The sequence below is a fragment of the Petromyzon marinus genome, chromosome 13 (assembly GCF_048934315.1).
Source record: "Petromyzon marinus isolate PM22_M1 ecotype Great Lakes invasive population chromosome 13, UKy_Petmar_22M1.pri1.0, whole genome shotgun sequence".
Taxonomy (NCBI): Eukaryota; Metazoa; Chordata; class Hyperoartia; order Petromyzontiformes; family Petromyzontidae; genus Petromyzon; species Petromyzon marinus.
In genome coordinates this window covers 50,593-62,788 of record NC_133679.1, presented here as the reverse complement: position 1 = coordinate 62,788, position 12,196 = coordinate 50,593, and the positions used below count along the sequence as shown (strand labels likewise).

At 43.3% G+C, this 12,196-nt stretch overlaps 1 protein-coding gene across 3 annotated transcripts in view; it reads right to left on the bottom strand.

Annotated features, from left to right (window-relative positions):
* Positions 1-38: 38 nt before the first annotated feature.
* LOC116942154 (occludin) overlaps positions 39-12,196 on the bottom strand; it is a 29,654-nt gene continuing 17,496 nt past the window's right edge. For 2 of the 3 annotated variants that reach the window (XM_076066741.1, XM_032953760.2), the window contains exons 5-8: positions 9,758-10,003; positions 9,287-9,458; positions 7,506-7,547; positions 1,151-3,298 (exon numbers count right to left, since the gene is read on the bottom strand). In XM_076066741.1, coding sequence (XP_075922856.1) covers positions 3,188-3,298; positions 7,506-7,547; positions 9,287-9,458; positions 9,758-10,003 — 571 coding nt within the window. In that variant the 3' untranslated portion in view covers positions 1,151-3,187. Of the gene's footprint in view, positions 545-1,150; positions 3,299-7,505; positions 7,548-9,286; positions 9,459-9,757; positions 10,004-12,196 lie in introns of those variants that run through there. The other variant, XM_076066742.1, reaches the window with a different exon arrangement.

Genomic DNA, 12,196 nt, shown 5'->3' with positions numbered 1-12,196 from the left:
CTTCTACAACCACGAGGTGGCGCAATCTGCGCTATGTATGGGAGCTCAGGCTGCGGGGTGTCGGTGGTCCGCTCACTCGACTCCGGCTTCCACGCAGCTACACGCGTCGCAAGCGGGGGACACAACCGTCGAGTGAGCGGACGCCGTAGCTTTGCTGCGGCGTCCGCTCACTCGACTCTCCGTGCGCCGGCGTCTCCGCTGTTCGCCGCAAGTAACTCGCCGCTCGGATGGGTCACCGCAGTGTTAAAGACACCCGCAGGCGAAGTCGGCTCCATCCCCACCTGTCCATTGTGCTGCTGCTACCTGCTACGGCCCATGCCCCTATTTGGACGACCCAGACCCAAGTTTAAGCTGGAAGCTCTCCACTCCCCAGGATAGGGCGGGTTCCCTTCTCAGGTCGCTCGGCGTCCAGATCACGACTCCTCCGTTCATCGCCGCTTCTTCTTGTCCCGATGTCCCCTCCACGGCGTGGCGGCTTGGCTCCCGGAGGGGGGCTGGCTGCTCCCATCCCCAGCACATCCAATCTTGCCAATCACCCCCCACCCTGAGAGAGATAAATCCTCGGATGGGGAGATCTGATGGCGGGGCCGACGGTCGAGGTGCCCCCGGGCGCCACGTGTGGTGTAGTGGTCACGCATTACAGTCGATGCAGTAGAAGTGTCATTCGCCAACTTGAGGCCATCACTTTTACTGCACGGGCAATGTTTGGTGCCGGATCCTGCGTGTGGTTTCTCTTGGCGCATCTGAGTCGTTCTCTCGGTTAGCGAGCGAATATTGTGTGGCGGCGCGTTACGAGTTGAAATTCTTATTAATATTAATTACGGTCAATCAGATGTTGAAGACATATAGGGCGTTGCCATCCCTCAATGGCCCGTGATGCCGAAATACATCGTTCCTGCAAACAAGCTAATCTCGCCACTGCATCTTCATGGTGCAAGTACTTTCTCTCGGGCTTGAGTCAGGCTTTGATTAAACGAATGAATTCGTGCTGCCAGTGTGTGCGTGCTTACTGCACACTGAACAGTGACAGCACCTGCCAAATCGAGGCGAATGTGTGCTTGTTGTGTAAGGTGATTGGCATGTTTAATACAGTACTGTATAGACTGAAATAGGATAATAGGATATAATTAATAAATCAGAGCAATATGAGTACAATACAACTAAAACATTTTATACATAGCTTTCATATACCACAATGAAGAGTTTGATTATACAGAACAATTGATTATACAACATCAAGGATTTGGAAAAAAATACACTTGCATTCTGAGGAACCTCTACAGTGAAAGTATTGCTCACATCAAACTAGAGCGTGCAGTTATACAGAAGTGAGTAAAACAAGGTGATCCTCTATCTCCAAACTTATAGCAAACTAGAAACATGTTTTAAAAAATAAATGAAATGATAATTGTGGAATGTCAATGGTAAACATCTTATAAATGTACATTTCACGAATGGCACTGTCCTGGTGTCTGATAATAAAAAAGAAAAAATTATTAATCTTAATGGAACAGAGCAAAGTGGAATCAGTCCAACAAAAACTAAAGTTGACAGTTTACATTAAAATACAAAAAAAAAATAACGGCAATAAAATCGAGTATATTTGTCTCTTTGCTTTAGAGCAAGGGTTTGTGGAGTTTATTACATTACGGTATTATTTTACCTGACTTTATTCTGGCCTTCATTGATCCCAGTACAGTGACCTGTGGTTTTCCTGAATTCCCGATATTTTAGATAATTTAGTTTAACTCTAACTTGGTCAGCTGTTATCTTCGTCTCTTGTTTGTCTGGAGTTAACATACAATGATGTGCATTGCATGTACTAATTTTTGGCGTCTGGAGTTGCATGTTGAGAATTGAGGTCACGAGTTGCCCATGCTTCGCATTAAGTTATTTGTATTTCTGCATGGAGGCCGGTATTATTCTTTGATTAACGGTGTCTTCTTAGTTTGGTTGCCAGTGTAGGCTTGCATGTCTGGCCCACCCAGGTTCTTTGTGTGGGTTATCACACAACATTCTGGGGCAGATGGCAAAACAGTTGGGGCATGATGGTATAAACGGAGAGAGGTTTCGGGAACTGAAAGTGAAAATATATAGGTCCAGTTGTATGGTACGAGGGCATGTATATACACTAAGAAAGCAACGAGACACTGCTTGACACGTCAGAGATGAGCATGCTGAATATTTTTCAGGGAAAGGAGGTGGAATGAAGAGGATATAGTCTTGGCAAGGGTTGGTAATATTCTATAAAAGGTGAGGGAGGTGAAACTCTGTTTGAGCATGTGTTGAGTAAACACAAAGGTGCAATTGGAAGGACCGTGGAGATTAGAGACCCATAAACTTGCACAGAGACTCAAAGACTAACATCGACTCAGATTAGAGGGGCTTTGGAAATGCCATCAGTGCAGAGGGAGTAAAATAGAGAGACACTGAGGGCAAGATGGAAGGATGCGGATAGAGAAGAAACAGAATAGAAGCTCTGAGAGAAAGAAAATCTGAGCAGCTGACCCCAGAAACAGTGGGACTTTTGTCTTCGAAGAGTGTACAGTATATGCATATGTAGACTATACATACACATGCCAAGAGTGCAGTCTGTGAGTGTATATAAGTATGAAGTGATTATATTTCCCTCTGCTAGCAGTCTCACCTTTTTCCATATCAACATATTTTCTTCCAAAATTACATTTGAAAGCAATTAATAACAGGGAAGATTCAACTAATGTAATCACAACTGCAATAACATCGTATGATGGTTTCCAGGCCTCACTGGGAGCTGCTAATATAAGGAACCTTTCGGCAAAATGAATGTGAAATGGAGAAACAAAGGGTCCAGGTGGGAGAGATGTCCCTATATATTTTAGTGTGATATATGACCTTGAAAACTGTTCATATAATAATCTTGGAAATTTGTTTCACAACTGATTCCACCTCGTACAAGCGCTTGCACTGTGTCAATGAGGGTTTCAATGCATTATTCTTTATACATTTACAGCATACCTATGTTTTTCCCTTGACATTAATTATCGTTATAATGTTATCTATTAAAGGGAATATGTTAATTGCTAATCAATGCTTCCTTCAGATGTTTTTTATTAGAGTAACTTTAACAAAAATGTCATCTGAACTGCACAGCTCGGCTACAAAACTCTCTCCAGCTACTCCATGGCCTCCCATGTGCAAGGGAGGCTCACAGTGCCTGCTGCTGCTGCAGGTCATAGGCCTCCACAGCTCGCTTGATGTGTGAGAGCCGCACCTTCAGCTCCCGGCAGAGACGCTTCTTCTCTTGGTATTGCTGGCCCTGGAGAACAAGCAACACAACATGGCAAGCTGGACTCACTATTCACAACACAGCAAGTGCAGACTAACTCATTACAACACAGCAAGTGCAGACTCACTCATCACACAATATAGGGTTTTTTGGGGGTTAGAGCGCGTAAATATGAATGTGTCGTTAAACCCGCCACCACCCAACATAGCCAATTAGTTCGGTTTGTCACATAAACAGAACATGTCAATTCGTTACTAGTTCAACACACCGGTGTGTTGGAGAGCAAATCTACAACATTTACAATCTGAGGACGATGAGGCATGAGGTTGCCAAAATTATTGAGAACAGTAAATTGCCAAAAACAAATATTAGTTTTAGTGAGGCAAAAGCCTTTAGAGAACTGAGAGCAAATAAAGATATCAAAATTCTTGCTGCTGATAAGGGCTGATCAACTGTTGTGATGCCTCGTGAGGATTACGATAATAAAATCAAAGATTTACTCGATGAAGGTACCTTAGAATTAAACGAGACCCAACCAACACCTTGGAACGTAAGACAACGGCAATCATTGCTAAGTCATCAATTCCCAAGAAAGAGCAATGCCTGATCAATCCAAGGACGTCAAAACCACCAATACTTTGTGGGCTAACGAAGATTTGCAAACCTGATGTCCTATTAAGACCCATAGTTAGTACAATAGGCTCTGCCACATACAAATGAGCACAATATGTAACGAAACAAACAGCCCTACATCGGTAGGACCTCTTCGTTGATTAAAAACTTAGAACATTTCGGAAATATAATTAAAGATATTAACCCTAATGACATTCTCGTAAGTTTTTATGTGACTTCTCTGTTCACGAAGGTTCCAGTCAACATTAAATTACTCGATACTCTGGTAACGAACACGGGTAAAGCCAAAGATATCCCACGGCTAGCTGAACACTAAATTTCGATTTAAAGCTTTCGTGACTGCAGGGATTCATATTCTTGGTTCTTTCGATAAAGTCACGTAGAAGAGAAGTAATAAATTAATCAAAAATAAAACAATAAAATTATCATGACGTTTCGATTGCAACACAAGCAATCATCATCAGGTGTGAAAACCACAGCAGGACATTTTTTGTACAAAAACGCCACTTTTGTTCAAGAAGCGCCGCAATTGAACGGTTACAATGATGCAAAAATCAACAGGGCACTGAATGCCAAAATCAAATCAAATAACATGAGAGTTGAAACTGACCAAGTAATTAAAACTATTAAAATACCGTACATTGCGGGAGTTACTGATAAACTAGCCAGATGTTTGGAAAAACTAAAAATCAGAGTCAGATTTGGCACGGTACATATAAATATCTGGTATTAAAGATGTATTGCCGAAGCTATTAACAGAAGGTGTGTACTGGATTCATTGCACTTGTGTCAAATGCTATATTGGGCAGACAGGACAAATGATCAGCATGAGACTAAAAGAACACCAAATAAATATTAAATACTCCCAAATACAACTGTCGGTAGTAGCAGAACATGCGTGCCAACAAGGATACTCACTTGATTTTGATAATGTTGAAGTTATGTGCATAACTAGTTACTACTGACCAAGACTTATTAGAGAATCTATCGAAATTGAAAGAAATAAAAATAAGTTTCATCGTTCGGATAGCTACACTGTCGCCTGATGAAGCTAGTTGTAATTACTGGCAAAACGTCGTACTCTGATGTGGATTTGCTCTTCAACCAACCGATGTGCCATACTAGTAACGAATTGGCATGTTCTGTTTACGTGACAAACCTTACTAATTGGCTGTGTTGGGTGGTGGCGGGTTTAACGACACATTCATATTTACGCGCTCTAACCCCCAAAAAACCCTATATTATGTGATGAGTGAATTTGTACTTGTGTTGTGATGAGTGAGTCTGCACTTGCTGTGTTGTAATGAGTTAGTCTGCACTTGCTGTATTTACGTGCTCTAACCCAACAAAAACCTATATTATGGATGATATTGGTCACAAAAGCCGACGTGTTAAACTAACTCATCACAATACAGCAAGTGCAGACTCACTCATCACAACACAGCAAGCGCGGCATGCATCACAACACAGAAAGTGCGGACTCACTCATCAACAACACAGCAAGTGCGGCATGCATCACAACACAGCAAGTGCGGCTTGCTCATCACAACACAGCAAGTGTGGACTAATTCAACACGACAAGTGTGGACTAAATCATCACAACACAGCAAGTGTGGACTTAATCATCACGACACAGCAAGTGCGGACTCATCACAACACAGAAAGTGCGGACTCACTCATCACAATACAGAAAGTGCGGACTCACTCGTCACAACGCAGCAAGTGCGGCATGCATCACAGCAGCAAGTGCGGCATGCATCACAACAGCAAGTGCAGCATGCATCACAACACAGCAAGTGTGGACTCATTCAACATGACGAGTGTGGACTAACTCATCACAACACGAAATGCACGGACTTTCTCATCACAACACGACACAGGTGCAGCGAGTGATCAACAGCAGGGCTCTATCACATGTTATGCAATGGTTCTCTTATTATTCCATAAGCTATATATACGAAGAGTATGGTTATGATTGAATATGTACAGTGAGGGAAAAAGTATTTGATCCCCTGCTGATTTTGTACGTTTGCCCACTGACAAAGAAATGATCAGTCTATAATTTTAATGGTAGGTTTATTTGAACAGTGAGAGACAGAATAACAACAAAAAAATACAGAAAAACGCATGTCAAAAATGTTATAAATTGATTTGCATTTTAATGAGGGAAATAAGTATTTGACCCCTCTGCAAAACATGACTTAGTACTTGGTGGCAAAACCCTTGTTGGCAATCACAGAGGTCAGACGTTTCTTGTAGTTGGCCACCAGGTTTGCACACATCTCAGGAGGGATTTTGTCCCACTCCTCTTTGCAGATCTTCTCCAAGTCATTAAGGTTTCGAGGCTGACGTTTGGCAACTCGAACCTTCAACTCCCTCCACAGATTTTCTATGGGATTAAGGTCTGGAGACTGGCTAGGCCACTCCAGGACCTTAATATGCTTCTTCTTGAGCCACTACTTTGTTGCCTTGGCCGTGTGTTTTGGGTCATTGTCATGCTGGAATACCCATCCACGACCCATTTTCAATGCCCTGGCTGAGGGAAGGAGGTTCTCACCCAAGATTTGACGGTACATGGCCCCGTCCATCGTCCCTTTGATGCGGTGAAGTTGTCCTGTCCCCTTAGCAGAAAAATACCCCCAAAGCATAATGTTTCCACCTCCATGTTTGACGGTGGGGATGGTGTTCTTGGGGTCATAGGCAGCATTCCTCCTCTTCCAAACATGGCGAGTTGAGTTGATGCCAAAGAGCTCCATTTTGGTCTCATCTGACCACAACACTTTCACCCAGTTGTCCTCTGAATCATTCAGATGTTCATTGGCAAACTTCAGATGGGCATGTATATGTGCTTTCTTGAGCAGGGGGACCTTGCGGGCGCTGCAGGATTTCAGTCCTTCACGGCGTAGTGTGTCACAAATTGTTTTTTTGGTGACTATTGTCCCAGCTGCCTTGAGATCATTTTCAAGATCCTCCCGTGTAGTTCTGGGCTGATTCCTCACCGTTCTCATGATCATTGCAACTCCACGAGGTGAGATCTTGCATGGAGCCCCAGGCCGAGGGAGATTGACAGTTCTTTTGTGTTTCTTCCATTTGTGAATAATCGCACCAACTGTTGTCACCTTCTCACAAAGCTGCTTGGCAATGGTCTTGTAGCCCATTCCAGCCTTGTGTAGGTCTACAATCTTGTCCCTGACATTCTTGGAGAGCTCTTTAGTCTTGGCCATGGTGGAGCGTTTGGAATCTGATTGATTGCTTCTGTGCACAGGTGTCTTTTGTACAGGTAACAAGCTGAGATTAGGAGCACTCCCTTTAAGAGTGTGCTCCTAATCTCAGCTCGTTACCTGTATAAAAGACACCTGGGAGCCAGAAATCTTTCTGATTGAGAGGGGGTCAAATACTTATTTCCCTCATTAAAATGCAAATCAATTTATAACATTTTTGACATGCGTTTTTCTGGATTTACTTGTTGTTATTCTGTCCCTCACTGTTCAAATAAACCTACCATTAAAATGATAGACTGATTATTTCTTTGTCAGTGGGCAAATGTACAAAATCAGCAGGGGATCAAATACTTTTTTCCCTCACTGTATTATCCATAACTCACCCGCTTAACGTCCTTTATCTTGTTGTATTCTTCAGCAACATTCTGAAACAAAGTTGACAATGCAAGTTTACATTTTGTCTTGATTTGAATCTTGATTTGTCTTTGACACTTCTCCAATACCAATATACACAGCACGTGAATGTATAATCACAGAGGCGGTCATTCGCCTCTGGGGCTCACAATAGCCATGTTGAAGCACTCGTCTATTCTTGCACATCATCGTGACAGTAATATGGTTGAGGAGCTAAATGCCAATGTCAGGGTCTGCTAGCCACGACGAGAGGGCTTCAGGAGAGTTGGTGTAGTTTTATTATTGCTGTATTGAAGAAGCGCACACCACAGTGGTTTATTATACGGTCCATAGTTTGGGTTGAATGGCCACAGTCGCTGTGTGGCTTACCTTTAACATAGCTATGGGTCTCTGTATCTCCATGAGTTTCTATGTAACTCTGTGTCTATATGGGTGTATATGTCTATTTGTATAGCTCCAGTGTGTCTGAGTATATCTATATGAGTTCATACATATGTATCTTTGAGACTATCTCTGTCTATTTGCATCTACGTGTCTAATTATCTCTATGGGTCTCTATGTATCTTTATCTGTTACTTTGGGTTTATTATATGGTCCATAGTTTGGTTTGAATGGCCACAATCGCACGACTGTGGCTTGGCTTAAATTTTCCATTAATGATGGAGATGTTTGCATTGGCCTGCTAATGTTTGATGTGGTTGATGGTCACACAGGTGTCTTCGAGGAGAAGCACAGAGTCAGCACAACTGAGATGACAGATTCAAATCTGGGTTTCAGCAATCCAGGTTCCCAAGTACAGTATAGGCACACTTGGCTATATAAAAGTAACCCATTGCATGATATATTTTGCCACTCAATCTGCTCTGAATGCTAAAATTGGAAATTATTTGATAAGAATATACAAATATGACAAAATAAAACATGAATACAAACTCGGCAGCCCGCAGAAGTGGGTAAGTGGTTATGTTCTATCGAGTTCCTCAAGATGGCAGGTTAGCTCACAGCACTGAGTTGACACGACTAAGGTCCTGGGTTCAGATCATCTGCTCCCTGACCAGAATGAACCAAGTTTAATGAGCATATGGCACTCGATGGCCTTGGTCTGATAGCCAGTGACAAAGAAAATAACGAATTGTATAAATTGGATTTACACTTAAAGAGCTTGAATAAATGCAGAGTGCACCATACACTCATATGACAGGCTGGGAGACAAGAGTAAGGCAGTTGTGTGAGAGATATATGAGGCACAACAAAAACTGTGTTATGGAAGTTTCAGAATGAAGCTCCTGTACACTCCTGTGCTTAAATGCAAGTAGAACACTGGGGTTTAACTGAGGAAAGTCTAGAATCTGTTGGGATGTAACAATATATTAAGATGGATTCTTACTCTCAAGGTATGTGGCAATGATTTATGTGCAATAATTGTTACACATGATTCAATAATAGTTTGTGAAATTGTTTGTGACCCCACTTTCGGAGAATTCTTTAAACTGGAGGATTCATTCACTCCAAACTTGAAAAATAGCAATCGAGTGTCAACATTTCAAAAACTATTACCAGCTCAGAGCTGTGAGAGTTTAAAGTTCTTGAACAAACACGAGTGCATTCTAACAGCAGTCTAGGGCATGACAGTGCAAAATATCATGCTTTGACACGTGCATTTGTACGTGTGTGGATTGCATATGTTTGACATTTTAATTGTTGACACTAGCACAGGGTAGCTGGATGTCGCATCGCCGAGCATGTGTACCTGGTATCGTGCGCTGTCCTCCGGGAGTCTGTCCAGCTCAGCGTTGAGCTGCTCGAGCCTCTGCGAGATGCCCCTGAGCTCGGCGTGCAGGCTGCGGTACTCGCTCATGTCACTCTCAAACTGCTGCCTGTAGCTCTGCCTCGTGGTGCTCGAAGCAATGCTGGGGTAGAGCCTGCAGGCAATCGGCACATTCAAAGAAAGGTAAAGATACTACCAGGAGGGAGGGTCTTTGCTAGAGCAAGCCCAAGAGGATATTTGGTCTACTCTTCCACATTGAACAAACGTGTTAAAAGAGCTGGGAGCACCCACACTTTACCCCACCACACTCATTCTGCCGATTGAAAAACTGTCGCGTACCCATTTATACCGTTGGGTAGACAGTGGAGGGCCAGCTTAAAAATGTGAAATGTATACTCGACGCCTCCTTCTGTTACTGAATAAACAATGTTGAGCGCACCACCTATTGCTTACCTCATTAACTCATTCTCTTCCTCTGGGCTGGACTCGGGCTCTGTGGTGTAGTCGGTCTCATACAGAGATGCCTCCGTTCCATATCTTTGAATCCGCTGGGTTTTCCTCTTCTGCTGAGCTCTCTTAATGGCTTGCTTTCCCGTGACCTCCAGAGTTGCACTCTGTCCGTCGCCCGGGCTTTCAGACCCAGCCTGGTCAGCATCGTACATTCCCCGGCTGGATGCTCGCTCTCTACCCTCCCACGGCCTGGTAATACATTCACATAGGATCCATCTGTCAATTATTATTTGGTTTATGTTTTAGATATGCATCTGTAACATTCTTAATGGAAGATATGTACTGCATTTAGCCAACTTTTTACACCACTGACAAACCAAAGAATATAACACAAATATCAAATTGTGAACTATGTCTCTATAACAAGATTCGAACTTGGTACCAAAGATTGTGCTATTGCACATTCTCTATGGAATCCCCTTGTGCCGTTTCAGTCTGATTGAGTCACCATAAAGAAATGCTCTTTAACTCTTGTTTGATGTTGACTCCAACCACATTCACAACTGTCACTTGGAACCTAGATTTGCAACTATGATTTGCAAGTGCAATTTATCCATTCAATATTTTGTATGATTGCTGTTACTTTTTTCTATATTCTGTTTTGTTCAAGTTTGAGTGTCAATGTTTAATTTATATGCATATGTTAATTTCCTCTGTAAATTTTCTACCATTGCTTTGGCTGGCCTGTGAAAAAGAGCTTCATTGGTTTTCGGGTTCTTCCAATGTAAATTAAATGTGTATATCTATGTAACACATGGAAAACTTCAATAGTTAACTCAACCAATCAGTCGAGTTGCTAGTTCAGCATTGAATTATCAAATCTCCAAAACATTCAATTATGTTTTGGTCCATCCGCCTATTATTTTTTTGTGCACCAACGAATGCAGTATAATTTGTATCTGGTAAACTCTCTTGTCTGTATTATATTGCTCACTATCCACCATGACAACACACTGGTATACACTTATCTTAAGTCGTTAGATAAGTAGTGAGAGTGGCTAGTGGGTGAAGTGAGATTGATGAGAGCAGTGGTCCCCAACGTTTCTGGACTCGCGGATCATTGTGAACTCTCAAAAAGAGTTTGCGGATCACCGTACTGTTGTATATATGCCCCGTTTTTCCATCTTGATATTAACAATATTTTACGATACATATGGATACATATTTCTATTGTTTTCTTTTAAAAATAATGAATAAAACAACCCCAAGCAGCCACAGCAACAGCAAGTCGGGGCTTAGACGGGCCATCGAATTAAATAAATAATAACTCCCGGGGTCAGAGGTCACAGGACAAGTGCTGAAGCAGGCAGACGAAAACCAGAACTGACTCCAAGGTTGACACTCCCTCACCACAATGACGAAAATTAATGAGGCCTTGAATTGGCGGCGTCAGCAGGACTGCGACAACAACGGCGCGAGTAGAGAGAGTGGGGGCAGAGAGTGGGGGCCAGAGAGTGTAGAGAGACTGAGGGGAGACAGCGAGGGAGTGGGGCAGGGAGTTCAGTTAAAGGAACCAGGTATAACTCATACAACATTAGAGTTGGCGCTATTCACCGTGAACTACACTCCGCTTATATAACTTTGTTAAACACAAACTACATGACTTAAGCGATGTTAAACCCAGGGTCAGAGAGAGAAAGAGACCCCGGCCGTCTTTGTCTCCCCGCAGCGCGGGGTAGGAGTGTGTATACACTCGGGAAAACACCTTCCCTTGACATGAGTCAAACACCACAATGGGAAGCTGACACAGACCTTGGGTTACATACCAAATCATAACTGTGGAACGGTGGTGAAATGAAATGTTAACTTAAAACTTTTTAACCATTCCCTTGTGTGTCGGGGACATGACATGCAGGGAGGAAAGCTTTCCCTCCCTCTCGCGCCGGCAGACAGAGAGGCAGACAGAGAGACGCCTCCTTCGAGACATTTGTAATGTCTGGTTGTTTTACTTTTTGATGGTTTATGGAAGGACAGCGGAATATGCCGTGGGTGATGCACACAAGGACACACTAACACACATACGGACAGATCATGACACAACAAAATCAAAAGAAGCCCCACCTTGTGGAGGGAGCCAAGGGGAGAGATTTTGACATAAAGTGAGACGCTCCAACAAGCGAATTCAGTTCGACCGGTGGGTCGGCTCATCAGAGAGTTCGACCTAAGGGTCGACTCAAGAGCGAGCTGCGACCGGCGGGTCAGCTCGGCTCTGCTACGACCTCATCATCAGCAAGGGCTAAGAGCAGCTCGGCTCATTAGTCCAGAGGGGCTTCTACCAGCTCGGCATCTGCCAGCAGGGCAGAGCGCGCCGTCAGCCACAGAGCGCCGTCAGCTGCGCCCGCTACGAGCGTGCTGTGAGCGTCATCTACCTACATAAACTCG